The following is an 18,777-nucleotide window of genomic DNA, read 5'->3' on the forward strand; positions in this document are numbered from 1 at the left end:
GGAAACAGCTAGCCTGCTGCTGTTGGAAGGTACAGTAACTACCTCGACCAACCAGCACAAAACAAAGCTCACATGTGTAACACACACAAAAACAGAAGAGTTAAAACCAACGTGTTTTGGTTTTACAAGGTATGTGAAATGTTTCCCTCTGCTGCTTCCATTTTTGTTACGCTAACTTAACCGAACTAGTTTTGGTTATTGTGATTCCAGCTTCAGAACATTGTGGGACAGGACAAATAATGTTGAAATAGAAAGGAAGTTACTTTGCAGCACAAACATATTTTCATACTGAAGCAAGAATTTTATTGGGTAAAAGGTAAATAAGCTAAAATCTAAAATGGTAGAACTGTTTTCCACAATTCTGCTTTGTTTCCCTCAGTGGACATCACGGCTCACGGTGTATTTTAAGCTTCTAATCCGCTTTGTGTTGGTTGTATAGTCACTGAGGATGTGCATCAGTCAGCCATTATCTGTGTGTGGCACAATGAGGCTCCAGCAGCCACCAGCTCGACCGGCATGTCACATCCTGTTTTAATCATAAGACTCGTCGACCTCCACCGTCTGACACCAGTGTCTGTCCTACTGTCCGCACATAAAATACTGGATGACAATATTGCTTTAGTGTGGATAGCAACAAAATAAGGAAACGTTTTAATAAAATAAAGTGTACCAACATGCGTCCTGAAACTGTGTGAGCTAAATGGAACTCAGTCATCTTTAATTTACTTCATACACATGTGATTTTCCTATAGGCACTGTCAAAAAATACCTGTTTTGCAAAGTTATGTGTGTAAAGTGCATGATGTGTATGATGAACCCTATAATCCAGATGTTTCCTCCTTTATCCAATCACTGCGCTCCTTCAGTCCAATGTGTTCCTATGTAACAAAGATCACATGAAGGAGGAACACACACACACACACACACACACACACACACACACACACATATTGTTACATGTTTGTTTGTTTTTTTGTGCCGTGACGCATGACCACTCGATGACCAGCCACTGAAGTCATCACTTGTGTTTAGTCAAGGTTTTGTGTCTTACAATTGTGTTACAAAAGTGTCATGAGGAAACATGTGAGAATTAGTCATCCTAATCCACTTTTACACAGACTCAGCAAACTGCATCATTTATTTGTTGCACCCATTAGATTAAACTTGTTAATAACTTTAATCTATTTTGTTCTGGCCTTTTTCATTGCCCAGTTGGTTATTTATTGTTTTGTAAAATTACGACTGGTTCTCCTTCTTATTATTATTATTTTTGTTGTTGTTGTTGTTGTTGTTCTGCCTGTGTGCGCAATGTTTTACTGTGGACGCATACACAGTCTCCCCTGTGTGCATAACATGCAGGGACAAACAGCCAGTCACTCATTGCTGCTGACTGGAAATGAGGAGTATGTCTACGTATAAATAAACACACAGTCGACTACAGTGGGTAGAATCTGGGTGTGACCTGTGTGAACATGCCTCCAGGTTTGAACTAGGTCTTACTTAGAGACTAACAGCACAGTCAAGTATAGTGTTTGCTGTGTGTAGCCTTGTTTCTTTTACTTTGTTATATGAAGCATATACACCAGAGAGGAAAACCTGTTTTAATTCAAACAAACCCAATATTTGCTGATCAATTTGTTTAATAATGTATTATGATTTATTATTTTTTGCATTACAGATGATAAAAGCTGTGTGCCTGCACACAGGCTGAAATCAGCATCTTTGTTGTTCTAGCTCATGTCGACCAATCAGTGACTCCCCCTCCTCCTCCTCCTCCTCCTCCTCTTCTTCTTACAGACCCTGAATCCTCCTCTTCCTCTACACATTTAAACATTAGACTCACTCCACTCCAGGTTCACTCCCACATCTACAGCCTCCATCAGCGTCTCTGCTCCACTTTCTCCTCCGTGATTCATCTGCAAACCGTGAGTTCACTTTACTTCTTCCAGTCTACGTGCAGCTGCAGCCGCCGCTTGTGATTCTATTTATTTCTTTCTCCCACTGCTTTCGATTGTGAGGCAACTCTGTAATAAAGTGTGAGGTGAATTTATTTTCCAGATGTTGAGAGAGTGTTTGTTCCGTTCGCTGTTATTTCCTCATTGGGTTTTTCTTTCTTTCTTTCTGTCTTTCAGGACGTTCAGGTTTAAAGATATGGACAAAATGCTTTACATTATGTTCTCTCATACCCTGAGAATGTTTTGGTACATCGTACAATCTAAATGTAGGAAGTAGTTGTGACGATGTTGTGCAATACTCAAAGAAAAAAGAAAAGAAAGGAAGAGTGTGAAAAAAGATAGAGGTTTATCCAAACATTAAACACGATTTGAATGTGGTGGTTTTCCGTTATCAGGATTGTTGTGAGTGGGTGTGAATCCACGCCAGTATACAGTCATAGTGATGTATTTTGAAGTGCCACAAGGGGGAGCCTGCATCTTTGTGGTTTATTTATTTATTTATGATTTTTGTTTTTCACTTTTTTTAATAGCATTTTAAAAATCCCCATATTTTTGCGCCTTTTTCTAGTGATAATCATAATTTTTTTGCATTTAGTGAAAAAAAAGTCATTGATGTTTTTGTAACGTTGTGCATGTCTGTCAGTGTTCGTTCATACTCACAGATATGAACCAAATAAACCTAGAATATAGACAGAGGGCTGTGCTTACTTTTACTTCCTCTTTTTTTTTTTTACTTTTACACATTTTCTTCCAGTGAACACTATGATATAACCGTTACAGAAGGGATGAGCGGGTTGAGTCTCTGTGCGGTGGATTATGTTCCTGCAGCTTCATTAAAGATGCTCTTCCCAGCAGACGTCTTTGCACTGATCCCTACAGACCCACGGCATTATGTCAATAACAGTGAATCTGCTTCCAGACTCTTAATGTCAACACAATGGGTCTGCAGGTTTGCTCATCATGCAGTGTTCATTGATCAGCCTGTTACAGAAAGTCTACTGGGTGTGTTTTCCTGCCTCTGCACAGAAACCTGAGCCACATTAAACACATGCTGTAATACTGTAGACGTGTTGGCTTCAGGTGCTGGTGGTGATGATGTATGGTTGTTTGCTTTATCTTTGGTGTGTCAGGTGGTTTTGTGTAATAATGCCTTATCTACAAATAACACACTGCACACACAGTGATCAGGTAGAGGGCATAGTTTAAATATCACATATCACTGGGTTTAAGTATATGGCGTGCAGACTCCTGTGGGTGGCAGTAGTGAGCGCTGTGAGGTCACAGTTCATGTCAGCACCGATCCTGCTGCTGCCCCCGATCTTGTAATCTGGCTCTTTTGTAATCGATTTGCAAACTGTAATCTTTGCAATCTGGCAACCTTGATGGGACAAGTTGGAGTTGGAATAAAAACACTGAAAGTTGAAAAGAGGGAATGCTACTGCAGTCCCCGCCCGCCTCTGTGCTGCCACTGTATACACAAAGAAACGCTCCCTCAGTCGAGGCTAATCGTTGTCCATAACAGAGCAAATTATGCAAAACAATTATGCACTGGAGCTTCATCTGTTATGTAATGTTATGTAACATAAATGGGAAATCACCATAATGAGCGGTACATGTGATTAAATAAGAGATTTGAAAGCAGCAGCAGCAGCAGCAGTGGGGGAGTAAATGCGTGTTTAGGAACTAGCCTTTCTGGTTTCAACTATGCCCTGTCTATATATGACACTAAGCCTCCTTTCAACGTAACGCCTCTCCTTAGTCTCAGCTTTTACTTACGCCTCTAATTAAACATTTGCTGTTTTAGGACTAGGGCTGCAACTAACTTGTATCTGCAGCCTGATGAGAGAGGCTGAAAGTGGAGTGATCTTTCAAAGTGGAACCAGCCGTCCTCTGAGACTGTAACTGTCTGGCATATAGGGATTCTGGGTTAAGCTGTGGCTCTGGAATGAGTCGACTAGACCACTCCACAAGTTGATTCAGAGAGTGTCAACATGTTATTACAAAACAAACTTCCTTAAATTTCTTGCATCTGTCTTCATGTCCCTGTCCTCATCCTATCTATATGTACATGTATCTGTCATTTCCCCTCATTGTCTCCCACGCCCTCCTGCCTTTCAGGTCATCATGGTCTCCCATAAAGAGTTTGTGGGTGCAGGGAAGGAGCCTGGGCTGAAGGTGTGGCGTATTGAGAACCTGGACCTGAAGCCGGTTCCCAAGCCGCTGCATGGCAGCTTTTACACCGGCGATGCTTATCTGCTGCTCTTCACCACCGCAGCCCCTTCATACAACATACACATGTGGCTGGGTAAGGCATGGGGACAGACACACACACACACACACACACATCACTGTTACATGTCTCTCAACACATTGTAATGAGCCCTACAATATAGAGTATCATCACTTGCTGATGAGTTCCTCTTTGTCTTGCTCAATGAAAATATGCTGTAATTACTGTTTTCAAAACAGGGGCAGTCTTGAAATAATCCCTTGAGAAATAATATATAACAATTACAAACAAACACCTTTGGGAGCAGACATCATCTTAACATGAGCAATTTCCTGTTTCCACGTGTTATTATTAACCAATAATTATTTCATTGTTCACCAGTTACAGTACATTTTATGTGAGCTTTCCTAAGCCAATTACCATTATTTCAATGCTAACAAATTCAAATATTGTTCGCTGAAGTGGGTGAAACTGCGTTAGAGTCAGTTACTTCTGAGTATTTTGATATTTAGACCCATGCAAAGACAGATAGGTAAGTGTAACTTCCTGTGGCTTTGACGTGACACTAGATTAAACGAGGCAGTGGAAGTCCGTGCTGAAAGAACCCTCTGCTGAATGAGCTGCTGGATTGTCACTCCACTTTGTGAGATTCCTCTCTACAGAGTTCCCACTGGTCCGGTCTGAAGAGAAAGTACTTTCCGTGCTCAGTTACATAACAAAAATGGAGGCCTGAGCAAAACCCTGGCATGACTCACACATGGAATATCCCTGTGCCGTTTCTGTCATGTTTGTTCTGTTTGCTGCCAGTTTTCCTCCTGTGCCATTGCGCAGACACACGGGCCTTTTAGACGAGAAAGAACCGGGGAACATAATTATTCCCTGTGACTGAATCAGCGTTAGTCATGTTCACTGTTAGGAATTACTTCTATCCAGGATTTGTGCCATCTGTCAGTAATAGTAGGATACAAAGTCTCTGTGCTGCAGCTGTGGTCGATGTGAGTCAAAGACTCCAGTCTCAACTCAGAGGTCCTTTCAGGTCAACACAGAAACTAAAGAGGGGCCGTTTGCTCTGCTAATGTAAAGTTAGTTAGTTACTTAGTTAGTTAGTTAGTTTATTGTCCCTTTGGAGAAATCTGTTTTCACAGTTTCTGCGCATTTGCGTGTCTCACTTCACGAAAGCCACAGCAGAAAAACCTATAGGACATGAAAAGATCAGACACAAAAGAAAATCATATAACATACATTACATACAGTATATGACTTTGTTTAGTTTAGGGTGGAGATGGCTGACGGTATCAGGCTTCTGCTCAGGCGGGCTTTATTGCATTTCATGAGATGGAAATGATGACTGAGAGTGTGTGTGTGTCGTGTCCCGTGTTATTGTTTGTCTCAATGTCCAAAAACAGGTCAAAAAAATGGAAACTATGTACAGGCGTTTTTCCAACTCTCTCTTCTCTGGTGTCAAAGACGCTGATTCGCCGAGTGAAATTACTGTAATAACCATATATTGGTTTTTCACAAACCGCTGCGTCATTGCAGGAATGCAAAGTGCGCTTGCACACATGAGAAACTGTGTCGTGACATTTCTGAATCGAGTCTGTGTCTGTTAGAAGGAGGCCAAGAATCATAATTGCATTACTTGACGCGATTGTGAGAAACCCGACCCTTAAGAAACAAGCCACTAATGGATTCGGCAGGGGAGAAATACAGCACTTGAGTTCACTAACATCTTCACGTCTTGTCTGTGCAGGAGATCTGTGTTCCCAGGATGAGAGTGGAGCGGCGGCCATCTTTGCCATGCAGCTGGACGACTTCCTGGGTGGGTCCCCGGTGCAGTACAGGGAGGTGCAGGGCTACGAGTCCAACACCTTTCTGGGTTATTTCAAATCAGGCATCAAGTATCAGGTGAGCTTCATTTTATGTCAGAGACAGATAGAGACTGGTTCTGGGGTTCCTCCGAATTCAGAATTTGCTTTACTGTGCTGTGTATCTTGGGCTAATTATCTATATGATGGCCAACAGGATACCAGCTAAACAACAGTGCAAGCATGATGGTAGACTGATGTTTGCATTTAGTTAAAGCAGTGCTGTTACAAGCAAACAGAGCCACTGGCAACAGCTTTTCTCTTCTCTTGTTGTTCTCAAGCTCATTGAATTGAAGTGAAATTTCTTAAAATGAATTTTGCAAAGGTTTTGTAAGAAAATCACTGACTAAAGACACAGATTAGAAAATAAAAATATCATAACTCTCTGCGACTTGAACACATAGCCAGGGTTTAATGATTATCAGCAACCCATGAACTTTGTTGGCAGTGAAGCTCATGAGTCTGAAGTTCAGAGGAAATACAACATTCAGCTTTCGCTATGCACATCTCAGGGTGTGTCCAACTGACTGACTTAGACTGGTAACCAAGTCGAGGAGCCTTTTCAAAGGAGAAGTTTGGAAAGACTCACACTGAGCTACTTTTACCAGCCATCTGTTCCTCATTTCCACAAAGACCATCCAAACCAACCCCCCCTCCTGGTTTTAGTTGGATGTAATTACCCTGCAGACTTGTTTACTCCTTTTTTTTGCAAAGGTTAGAAACACTGTTTCACACATGTGCAGAAAGTCACAAATGGCACACAAAGACTTTCAGAAAAAGAGCGAGAAGCGGCCGTAATTCTCATTATGCTTTCATAGTTTTGGTAACTTCACTGTCAGGAAACAGTCTTTCCATTAGAATAAACAGTGCCTGCATTGTTTCCATGGAAAGTTTTACTGCCCCTCTCTCTCTCACAAAGGCACAAACAGCATAAATGTGGTTTCCATTTTGAGATCTGAATAGCCACTCCTCCAGATGCTAACTAGACTCTGTGCCTTTCAGGGCAAATGCTCAAACCTCAGTGGACATTTTAAGAAAGAAGACATCGCCTTTTATTTTCGTTCTCATGAAATGTCACGGGTTGATGTTTGTTTTAGTTTCGTCATGTCCAGCACTCTTCAAACACCATCAAGCCTGTTGTTTATTTGTGGTATTTCATTTGCATGTCTTGTAAATACCTGTTTTGTTTAATGGCTTCACCGAGAATGGCACATTATGAGAACATCCTGCCTCCGAGACACATGATCCTCCCTCTGTTCACACGCAGACATCGTACTTCATTTTTCATTTCTTTCCATTTTGAAGGTTTATTGGTTGCAAAGCTGTGATTTATAATCTGCACAGCAGAATTTACAGCCCTTGGTCTTTTGTGGCTTTACACTGTTGGTGTACAACTCATTTCACTTTCCCGTTAGAGCTCATTAATTGCCCTTTCGCAAGGCAAGTTATATAGCTTATATTCTCTGTCATATTCTGGGTTGTGAAGACAAACAGGAAGTACAGGAAGTATGGAGAAAAAATGCTGATGTTGTGTTTTCTTCCGTCTGACTAACATGGAGTAACGTCCTCCCACTTTGGTTCCTCTTAAAGGAATACTACACCGATTTGCATTTAGCTTTGTATTACTAGAATAGGGGTAGTGTTTTTGAAAAATTGTGCTTCCCAACCTCAGTTTGCTCTGAGTTGAGAAATATCTTCATTCTTTTATTTGTTATGTGCCCACCACACTTGGTCCTGTTTGCTTAACTGTTTGCAAAGATGGCGGACACTGTTTACATTCTGGGAATGAGGTCCCGTCCTCCTACGAGTGGTTCTAAAAAGTACGGAGTTAGTGTTGCACTTTCAAGCCTCGGACCAAGTGTCGCTGGTGACAGAGCCAGAACCAGAAGCATGTCTGTCATCTGTCTCCGCATGACTGTTCATGTGTCCTGCACATCATGATTGTTCACTAAAACTGTGCACATGGTGTAGAATTGGTACACAAACCAAATTCATGTTATTATTATCATTTTGGCACAGAAAGGGGGCATGGCCTCAGGTTTTCAGCACGTGGTGACCAATGACATGAACGTGAAGCGGCTGCTGCACATAAAGGGTCGGCGGGCCATCAGAGCAACGGAGGTGGAGATGTCCTGGAAAAGCTTCAACACGGGCGACTGCTTCATTATTGACCTGGGGAAGGTGAGATCCGTCTACTTCAGGTTCATGTTATTTACACTGTCGTACAGCGTCTTTGTGAAAGAGGGACGTTATGATAGCGAACCCTCATTTGGAGACTGTGTGTGGTCCTTTCATTTCATCCGGTGAGGGTTTGCAGTGAATGTACTCCAGCATTACTGTTTGTAATTGAATTTCACTGTCACCTCGTCCCATTTGCTCACGTGATAGAAAGTCACAAGTTTCTTCTTCTTCTTCTTTTTTTGGCCGCACTGTAAACCAAGTGCTTAAAGAGGTAGAACCTCCTCATTTACACCAGGCCACAGAAACTAAATTGAGGATGTTTGAATCTGGTTTGGCTCAGAATGATTTTACACACGTCAGGTACCATCTATAATACACATATATATATATATATATATATATATATATATATGTATATAAAAAATATATATATATGTATATGTATATATATATATATATATATATATACAGTATGAGTACTGTACATGCCCTGCCCATGTGCCTACCACCTAACTAATACACCTGTTTCTGTTAAGAGCTGTGCTCTAGTGTCTTCTGGCCCCTGAATTCTGGTTCTTTCAGTATCGATCCTCTCGTCATCCTGTGTTTTCACCAGTGGCTCCAGTGATCACCAAATCCCCAATCTCAGAGATTAAAACTTTTTAACATCACTTTCCTGTCTTTTGCCTTGGTGCAGGACGTGTATCAGTGGTGCGGCAGCGAGAGTAACTATTTCGAGAAGCTGAAAGCCTCCGAGGTCACCATCGACATCAGAGATAACGAGAGGAATGGCAGAGCCAAGCTGCACATAGTGGAGGAGGGGGAGGAGCCGGCCGCAGTCATAGAGGTGATGCACTCTCACATGCATTCCTCATTTTCTCTCCCTCCACGGGTGAATCTAATTTATGCAGTGAGGTTTTCACACCAATCATGATCTCTCTTGAGCAGAGGCTTTAAGTGCTTTTGATGCTTTTCCATGAGTTAGTCAGCGTGGGAATGAGCAGACCGGTGCTATCCTTTGTAATGTGCTGCTCATTTGCCAACTCTGTGCCAAAGTGGCATGTTAAACACTTTCTTTATACCAAGAGAGGAGGGTAAACTCCAGAGAGGCCCATGGATAGAGAGAGGAGTGTGGTTTAGATTCACACAGATGATTTTTAATCGAAGAGATGCTGAATAGTGTGTAAAACAAACCATCAAAGCTGTTGACTGCCTTAATACACAGTTATAACTTAAAAATAACTGATGATTTCACTATCCGAGGAATACAGTAATTCATTATTTTCTCTGGTTGTTGTACAGGCTTTGGGTCCCAAACCCACTATTGCTCCCGCCAGCTCCCAACCTGATGATGTGAAGGTGGACACCTCCAACAGGAAGAAGGGCGCCCTCTACATGGTGAGTGCAGGTTTAGTGTGTATATAATATTGTGGTTCATTCTTGTCTTCTTTCACGGACACAGTGAACATGCGCACATATTATTCATGAATTATTCATCAATATGTGAATCACTAATCATTATTTAAAAGCCCATATGCAGCTCATACTGTTTGATGGATTCTGTGCAATAAGTGTAAGAAACAAATTCATTAAATGAATGAACTATTCCTCTGTGATATTCCTCTAGATCTCTGATGCGTCTGGTAACATGAAGGTTTCAGTTGTGGCTCAATCCAGTCCCTTCAAACAGGCCATGCTGTCTCCTCAGGAGTGTTACATCCTAGACAACGGGATGGACAGGAACATCTTTGTTTGGAAAGGTACCAGCACTGTGTGTTTACACTTACAGTACACGCGCCTCCAGGCTAAACACACGACAAGAAGCAAAACAGAAACATTATGGTTGTGTAAATTAGGAATTTATTCAGGTACTGGCAAGAAAGACTGATTATCTATTGTAACCACATTGGCAGTCATTCTTGTCTGTGCTCAGATCAGCCTTAATTATTATTATATGTTCAATATTAACATTATTCTGCAGAATTCTGAGTTTCTCATCATGTCCTCACTCTTTGGCTTTAACCAGGTGCTAAGGCCAGCATGCCAGAGCGTAAAGCTGCCATGGCCACTGGTCAGAAGTTCATCAAAGACAAGGGATATTCCAACAAGACGCAGGTAAAGCTATGAACATGTGCTCGATGACTGTTGTAATATAGATCACATACTGTTTATGCACTCAATGGCCACTTTATTGGGCACACATGACACTTAGGAAAGTGGACAGTTCAGAGAAGTCTAATGCAAACTTTAGATGTCACATTTGAGTTATTGTTTATTGCTTGTTCACTTGGATCACAAAGATAGGAGCTATTCTTGCTGGGATCCATACACCAATCATAAAATACGTACAAAGAGGCCTCATGATATTAAAACCTTTTAAAACAAATAACAGTTCATTTACAATTCAACAGTTCTTCACATACATATTACTTCATGACTGTGCAAATAAATTAATAAACTTGAAAAAGGTTTGCCTTGTCAGTAGGTGCTAACTTATTCCTAAATGGGATTGCTCTGTAGATCAGTTCAGGGGTTTTGTTTCATCAAAGTTGTCTTTCTATCATTTTTGAACAAGTCTGGTCAATCTCCTCTTATCTCTGGCATCACACAAAGCATTTTTGCAGAGAGGAATTCTGCTCTCTGGATATTTCCTCTTATTCGTACCATTCTCTTAAACACTGAAGAGGGTGTGTGTGAAAATCCATCAAATACTCACACCAGCTTAAATCACTTTTCTCCCCCATTTGAACTCGTCTTGACCATGTCCACGTGCCTCCATGCATGGAGTTGCTGATATGTGATTGGCTATTTAGACAATAGACTTGAAAATGGAGCAAGTCAAACCTCATCTAACAAAAATGTATTTCCAACAGATCCAGGTACTTCCTGCTGGAGCAGAGACAACTCTGTTTAAGCAGTTCTTCTTCGACTGGAAGGACAAGGATGAGACCACGGGCCCAAGTAAGGCCTACACCATCGGCAGCATTGCAAAAATCAAACAGGTGCCATTTGATGCCTCAACCCTGCACACAAACAAAGCAATGGCGGCTCAACACGGCATGGTGGACGATGGCAAGGGCAAAGTCCAGGTATGATCGTGTTTTTAAAAAAAGTGACCCAGTTAAAAGAGTGGGATTGGTGAGTTGTGTGAAATGGTTGTGGTTTGTGGTTCTTTTAGATCTGGCGAGTTGAGGCTGGTGATAAAGTGCCAGTGGACCCCTCCACCTATGGTCACTTCTATGGTGGAGATTGTTACCTTATCCTCTACAGCTCCAAAGTGGGACACACCATATACACTTGGTGGGTAATAAGAGTGCAGTCACACACACACACACACACAATACATATGACCTGACTCTAGTGAAATCATCCCATGTGCGTGTGTGTGTGTGTGTTACTGTGTCAGGCAGGGGCACAAGTGCACTACGGATGAGCTGGGAGCTTCAGCATATCTCACAGTGAAACTCGATGACTCAATGGGAGGATCCCCAGTTCAGGTGAGTGCTCGCCTTCTCATCACGTGTTAAAACAAGTCCATACAGTACTTTTGTGATGAGGAATATCAAACAGCACAGCAACATGAGACTTGTCTGTGGCTTAAGAATGCAGAGATAGTGAGGGGACACAGTAGGGGACTGAATTCAACAGACTCAAACTAAACATGTTGTGTTCTTTTGTCCTCTTGTCCCTTGATGACAAATACGGCCTTTACTTACCAGCAGGGGGCAATGTTGCGGGAATCTTTTTAGGGTCCAAGCACCAACTGGTGCAAAAGGCCTTTTTGCTGTTGTTGTGGTTCTGTTCATCTTCAAAGTAATTGGAAAGTAACTTAACCATGATAAATGTTGCCATTAAAATGCTGCTACAGCAAATCACCCAATAAAACATGAAGCACTTTCTTAATGATTTTGGCTTCAAGACACAGGGAAAACCTGACTCTGAGTAAATAATAGTTCAAAGTCCGTCCCACAACAGTAATGAAGACATGCAGCAGTTTCAGGTCCACGTGTCTTACTTAAGCATTACCTATCCTAACAGAAACTGGAAAAGGGTTTTGTAAATTCAGCACTTACAACTTGAAATGAGCTGCAGAAGGACCTGAAGCTTTGTGAGTTAATCTCACTAACTACGATTAAACTGTTATTAGTTGAATTAGTCACAAAGTGAATTCTTCAAATGTTTACTTTTTGGTTTCCAGTTGTCTGGCAGCTTTGTTTTTGTGCTGCCACCTGTCTTGCCCTGGTCCCCCCTGAAATGTTCTTTTTCTTAGTAAATAAAGGTTATCTTTCATAAATAAACTTAATGAAAGAACAAATCAATATTTGCTTTTGCAAAATGACAAATGCAGTAATATAATGTGGTACGCAATCATTTGGACAGTGAGTAGCTGTGAGGTTTAGATTTAGATTTCAGGCAGCATTTGATTTGCAGTGAATTCTGTAGGATTCAGTGTGAAAATCAGAATCATTAAACGTCATAGAGTCATGTGTAATTCATCACAGATGCACAATGTATGTGTATGTTTCCATGTAGTTTCACTGCTTCTGCTGGTAAAAATAGACAAAAAATAAAATGAAAATGCCAAAATGAAATGGGGATAATGGCATCTAATTACCTCTGCCAAAAGTGTTGACTTCTTATTACTTGTATAATCCTCATTTGTTACACCATTCATATATCATGCACCATTTCAGTGAGACTTTTTAATGGCTTCTCATCCACAGGTGAGAGTGACTCAGGGTCAGGAGCCTCCCCACCTGATGAGCCTGTTTCAGGGCAAACCCATGATCATCCACAGCGGAGGGACGTCACGCTCGGCTGGACAGACTCAGGCCAGCAACACTCGTCTTTTCCACATCCGACAGAGCTCTTCCCGCGCAACTCGGGCTGTCGAGGTGAGCTGTGTTCATGAATGTCCCTGCGTCCTTGACATCATGCAGAGATGCATCACTTCCCCTTCTCACCCGCTTGCACGTGTCTCCACAGGTCGAGGCCTCTGCGTCCAATCTGAACACCAACGATGTGTTTGTGCTGAAATCCCCAGCTGGTGTGATTGTGTGGCGAGGCACGGGAGCCAGTGATGAGGAGATGGCAGCTGCAAAACATGTCGTGGACTTCTTTGGTGGCAAAGCCAGCCATGTGTCGGAAGGCAAGGAAACAGGTGAGGACCATTACACAGTTGACTTGTTTGTGACTTTTGTGTTACTAACTCCTGACCTTCATATAACACAACAAAAGCTCAGCAGAGTTGTATACTCACAACGTATCTACCATGAAAGAAAGTGAGGGACTATCTGATCGATGGCTTTTCCTTTATTTTTCTGTCAAAATTCAAAACATTCTAGATGATAACGTGTAAACAACTGACCTGCATCTGAGGATTATGGTGGAAATATGCACCATCTCTATAATTCTTGGGTTTACACTTTCATTTCACTGAACTGACATGAAAATGACCGGCTATAACTATTGCATGGTCACATCATGTTTCTCTCACCATGCAGATTCTGTTTTTCTTTTTTTTTTTCTGTTTTTTTTTTTACACGCAGTTTGTCATTTCTACCACTAGAGGTCTCTGAATCAAAACAATAACAAAAGACGTAGTTTGAGGAAGCAGCATAGGACCATGGGAATTGTTGTCTTGTTTTTGTTCACTGCATTTGCACTTCAGTAGTCACGATCCATTAGTGACAAATACACACAATAAAATGAAAAAAACAATAGACAACACACTTGCTAACGAGTATTAATGGATATTTCCCCCCCTCACTATAACGTTCATGAGGGATTTTCCCTGGTATTGAGCAGAAACAGGTAAAACAGATGATGTCCTTGAAAATGAAACAGTCCATTTAGCTTGGATAGAAATACTGACAGTATATAACATCAGTCTTGTTGCAAAAATGTCACATATCATATGAGACATAGCCATATTAACACTTTCTGGGCTGGTTTTCGACTTGAAAAGGTTATGAATCTTGTTGATGAAAAGGTACAAACATCCCGATGATATCTGTGTTTCTTCCCCAGGTGATTTCTGGTCTGCTCTTGGTGGCAAAAAGGATTATCAGACGTCCAAGAGTCTGCAGAACACTGTTAAACCCCCACGTCTGTTCGGCTGCTCCAACAAGAGTGGAAGACTTGCTGTAAGTCACTGAGTTTGATGACAGTTGTTTCATGTGGCATGTGATGTGAAGTTAATGTAGTGTACAACACAATACAAATGCTGACATTTAAGTGCATTTACAAACCTACACACAGTCCGTCTGAGTTTTCTTTTGCACTGTCTCTCAGGTCGAAGAAGTACCAGGAGACTTTACTCAGTCAGATCTGGCCACTGATGACGTCATGATCCTGGATACCTGGGACCAGGTAGGACGATCTCTGAGTTTTGAGTTGTGATGACTTAGATTATCAGTAGATCATCTGACTGACTCTGAGTGTGTCTCTTCTCTCTGCAGCTCTTCCTGTGGGTTGGCAATGACGCTAATGCAGAAGAAAGGAACGGAGCTCCTAAAATAGGTTGGTTGCTCTAAAACTAAAACAGACAAAACAAATGCACCACTCAGATTAAATTGGGCTGCTTGTCAAGTGAAAACTATTTAGTTTCATAGATGTGGTAGCATAGACATTTAAACACACCTGACATTTTAAGAAAAACTCTCACAGTAAAAATAACATGCACAGTTTTCTTTGTCTGTTGAGAGGAGAGAGTTAAATTCTCAAAAGCTTGCTGCCATCTAGTGGGCGGTTTAAATACAACACAATACCATCATCAGAAAACCTCTGGCAAGAGACAAAAACACAAGTGGCAAATGAACGTATGATATATTATAGTCAGTTGTTGTGTGTCCTCACTTTGTCTCATGTCTGTCTCTCTTTACTCTTTCTGATGCAGCACAAGAATATGTAGACTCAGACCCATCTGGTCGCAGAGGCATTCCCATCTCCACCATCAAACAGGGAGCAGAACCTCCTACTTTCACTGGCTGGTTCCAGGCTTGGGATGCTAAGTTGTGGGACAAAAAGCCAATGGACAGACTCCGGTCACGTTTCTAAACACAAAAAAATCCAGGCTTCTCCTCCTAGTCCATATTCTACCCCATCCTGCACTTCCTGTTTCCACATCGTTTATCGTACCTCCAATTCCCATAAGTGCCAAAGCCAATATGGTATCACTGTAATCAGGTTGAATGGCTGCCTCGATGCCTTTGTCTCTGCACAGAGCACTAAACCTCAAGAACGAACTGGAGGTAGAACCACATCAGGAGTCAAACGACTTCCTCTTGTAACATCATGCTGAACTGATGTTTATCGGTGTTCTGCGTCCAACAGCTTGTTGCGCGTTATATGTTTACCAAAATCCCAATAAGGACCTAATATGCCTAGGAAATAGGAAATGAGGCCATTTTTGACTATTATCCATTGCTCTCTGCTATCTGTCACAACAGTGTATTTGTATTTAGAGGACACCATCATGCCTTTCTCTGTCAGCAGCATATTTTGGTTTATCAAAATGATGGCGTTTGTTTGTTGCGTATTGTTTACTCAATTTCCACTCCATGTCGACATGTGTTGTGTCTCAACATCATCTCATTGTCGGAGTGTTGCAAAACTATACAAGTTCAATGCTGCATGTTTTTATCCAAAATCATTTCCGTGCTTGTGAGATGTAGAAGACATACAGTGCAGTGGTGTACACATATGTCAGCTTTGTTATTGCTCCAATAAATGACCCTGAAATGCTCACGAAGATGGCTTTTAAATAAAACTCCAAAGATTTCAACACTGTTTTTTTCCCTTTTTAACATTTTCAAGGCTAATAAATAATAATAAAAAAATAATAATAATTTGAAATATTCACTATACCCATTCTGCACCAACACCAGCATTTACTGTGCCATTTGAAACAGACCTACAGTACAGGTGGTGGTGTCTCTCTGGAACATAGAATGGGATTCTGGTGCAGCTCACAGAATCTGCCTCATGCAGAGGCAGATGCTGTTCAGGACGTGGCAGCACGTTTCCTTGAGAGAAAAACAGCAGCCAGCATTACAAACTGGAAAGTCCTGTATTGAAGATATTTTGCTATTTAAAATGAACCCTGATACAATCCAGTAGATTTCTTTTATGTTATTTTAAATGACACGTACCTGTGTGCTACATAACATACATGTGTGAAAAACCATACTTGAAAGTTAAAAAATAAGGTGCAAACCCATATGTTGGGCTCGAGATGATTTACTTACTCGCAATAATTATCAATACTGACTGATTTGAAAATGTTTATCATAATAATCCTTTGTAGCTATATCATCAGCCCTGATATTAACTCCTACTCTTTCTGTTTGATCTAGCTTCTTCACGATTTTAGCCACCATTAGTACCAGATTTTGTGCAACTCCACTAAAAATCACAAGATTAAGTGACATGTGTACGATTAACCCCTTTTTTTTTTACAACATTACATTACATGTCATTTAGCGGACAATTTTATCCAAAGCGACTTACAATAAGTGCATTTCAAACGGAAGCCACAGAAAAATATGCAGCATATTCTGGTCCAACAAGATCTCAAATGCAAGACTGTACAAGACGTTTAAAAGCCGGATTATGGTGCTAGAAATCAAATGCAGAGACATGCAATGGCTTGGACATATGTCCTCAGACCTGGACCAGAACCACACACCAAACACCATTCTAAGACGGACACCACCAAGAAAACATAAACACGGTCAGCCCAAAACAACATGGCAGTAAACTGTGACAGCTGAGCTGAAAGAGAATGGGGGGAAAACCCTGCATGTAGCCCAGGGGAGGCCCAGATGGAAGTGGATCACCACTAAACCTGATTTATACTCTTATATCAATTCCTTGCGTCACAGTCACCATCCCATTTTGCTCCCATACCCTCCCTGTTGCTCTCGATTCCTTCAGTACCACCCTGACCATCTCTCCGTAAATCTTAATTCAAAGATTTTCCCCAGTTACACAAAAGGAGCACAGATATGGATACAAATAAATAAGCTGTACCGATAAGGATGATACAATGTCAACTTGCAACTGAAAGAGCAGAGTGGACATGTGTGGTTACACAAAGATGACGAAACCTTTGAAATGTAATATTGAAATGAAGTAGTTTAGGCAAGAGCTGCCATGTTACACCACCATGTTTCTAAGAGGAACAACACCCTCTCTGGTGTGTAAAGGCCAACATAGTTCCCTAAAGTGGTTGGGAAAGGCAGTATTCATTAGATATCACAAATTCTTAGGCCAGATCCACACTCGATCCAGCTGTGCAGCTTCTTGTTTGATATAGTTTTACTTTGGAAGTAGTAAAGAATATACTTGTATATACTCCAAATATTATCTGTACTCAACTAAATACCAGGACTCTTTAGGGTGAAGTTGCACATCTGTCAGTCCTGCAAATATTTAACAGTAAAAGCCTTGTTAAAAAAAAGAATGGATTCAGGGAATAGAAACTTTATGATGCTTTTACTTTGAAACTGGATTGGGTCTGTTGTGTTTGTGACATATGAGACAGCTGTAGATGTTCACTGTCTGTTTTGCTGTGAACAACGCATGCACCACTAGTTATTGTGTTGTATTTCGACTGAGAACAATACCTTTACTTGGTAGGTGGGGTTGGGGCTGTGCCTGATGGGGGCATTGAAAAAACACCGGATGCAAAGGAGTAGCCTTTTTCTGAGGTCAAATCAGCTGACCTTACTGTACCATTTTACTCTGGTTCCCCAAGGGAAGGGTGCCAAAAATGGAACAGTTGGGGTAGTTATTTTGGTACTGCTCCCGAATAAGGGCCATACTGTACCAAACTTCCACTTGATAGAAACACGTTATTTTAAGTGCTGAGTTTCCATGAGTATTCTCTTCCTTGGTGTCTCTATATTGTCCAAAACAAGAGCACACCACCAACTGGACTAGAGGGAGCATGTGCAGTCTACTCATGCACTGTCCCTGTGGACTCAAACTGGAGGTGTGCTCAGACTTTGCAGTGGACCACTGTGGAAATGGGTGGATAATTTACCTCACATGGACCTAAGCAATCTGCAGACACGTAAAGTATGTAAAGTATGACCTGGCCCTGAACATATGTGCCAAAAGCCTGTTGTTTTTTTTGCGTTACCATTAGGAATAATACCAAAATAGCCTGGTTCAACCATTCAGTTTTTTTAGTACCCTTTCTTTGGGGAACCAGAGTAATGGTACTGGTGGAGCTAGACCGGCTCCACTCATGACAGTGGGCTGATTGGGCGCCAGAAAAGTGTTGCTCCCCTGCTTGTTGTCTTGTTGAGACAAACAGAGCAGGAAAAAAAAGGAGCTGTCCATTGTTGTATGTTGTGTCACGTTTGATGTTGTTCTTTGTTGTTGTCACACAAAACGCCACGCTACTTATCTTGCTGACGCGGCCATTGAGCACAGCGCACACCTGCCTACCAAGTAATGGTACTGTTCTCTGTTGAAACGCAAGCCTGACCCGGGGTGTACCTTTCCAAACCATACCGTACTGTACCAAACCGAACTG

At 41.5% G+C, this 18,777-nt stretch overlaps 1 protein-coding gene across 1 annotated transcript; it reads left to right on the top strand.

The window, feature by feature from the left end:
• Positions 1–1,797: 1,797 nt before the first annotated feature.
• scinlb (scinderin like b) lies at positions 1,798–16,017 on the top strand. Its single transcript, XM_058628514.1, has 17 exons — positions 1,798–1,925; positions 4,074–4,260; positions 5,936–6,090; positions 8,070–8,231; positions 8,929–9,078; positions 9,534–9,629; positions 9,859–9,991; positions 10,258–10,346; positions 11,105–11,320; positions 11,410–11,531; positions 11,638–11,728; positions 12,956–13,126; positions 13,218–13,392; positions 14,262–14,377; positions 14,526–14,603; positions 14,693–14,753; positions 15,130–16,017. The coding sequence occupies exons 2-17, from the start codon at positions 4,080–4,082 to the stop codon at positions 15,288–15,290; spliced, it is 2,157 nt and encodes a 718-aa protein (XP_058484497.1). The 5' UTR covers positions 1,798–1,925; positions 4,074–4,079; the 3' UTR covers positions 15,291–16,017.
• Positions 16,018–18,777: the final 2,760 nt, after the last annotated feature.

This window comes from Solea solea, chromosome 1 (genome assembly GCF_958295425.1).
Source record: "Solea solea chromosome 1, fSolSol10.1, whole genome shotgun sequence".
NCBI classification, from domain to species: Eukaryota; Metazoa; Chordata; class Actinopteri; order Pleuronectiformes; family Soleidae; genus Solea; species Solea solea.

What these genes read in the sequence shown, in the direction of transcription:
- scinlb (XM_058628514.1), top strand. Translation starts at nt 4,080, where the DNA reads ATGGTCTCCCATAAAGAGTTTGTGGGTGCAGGGAAGGAGCCTGGGCTG. An exon ending in TCATTATTGACCTGGGGAAG is followed by an intron (nt 8,232 to 8,928) that starts GTGAGATCCGTC and finishes GCCTTGGTGCAG; the next exon opens with GACGTGTATCAGTGGTGCGG. An exon ending in GAACATCTTTGTTTGGAAAG is followed by an intron (nt 9,992 to 10,257) that starts GTACCAGCACTG and finishes GGCTTTAACCAG; the next exon opens with GTGCTAAGGCCAGCATGCCA.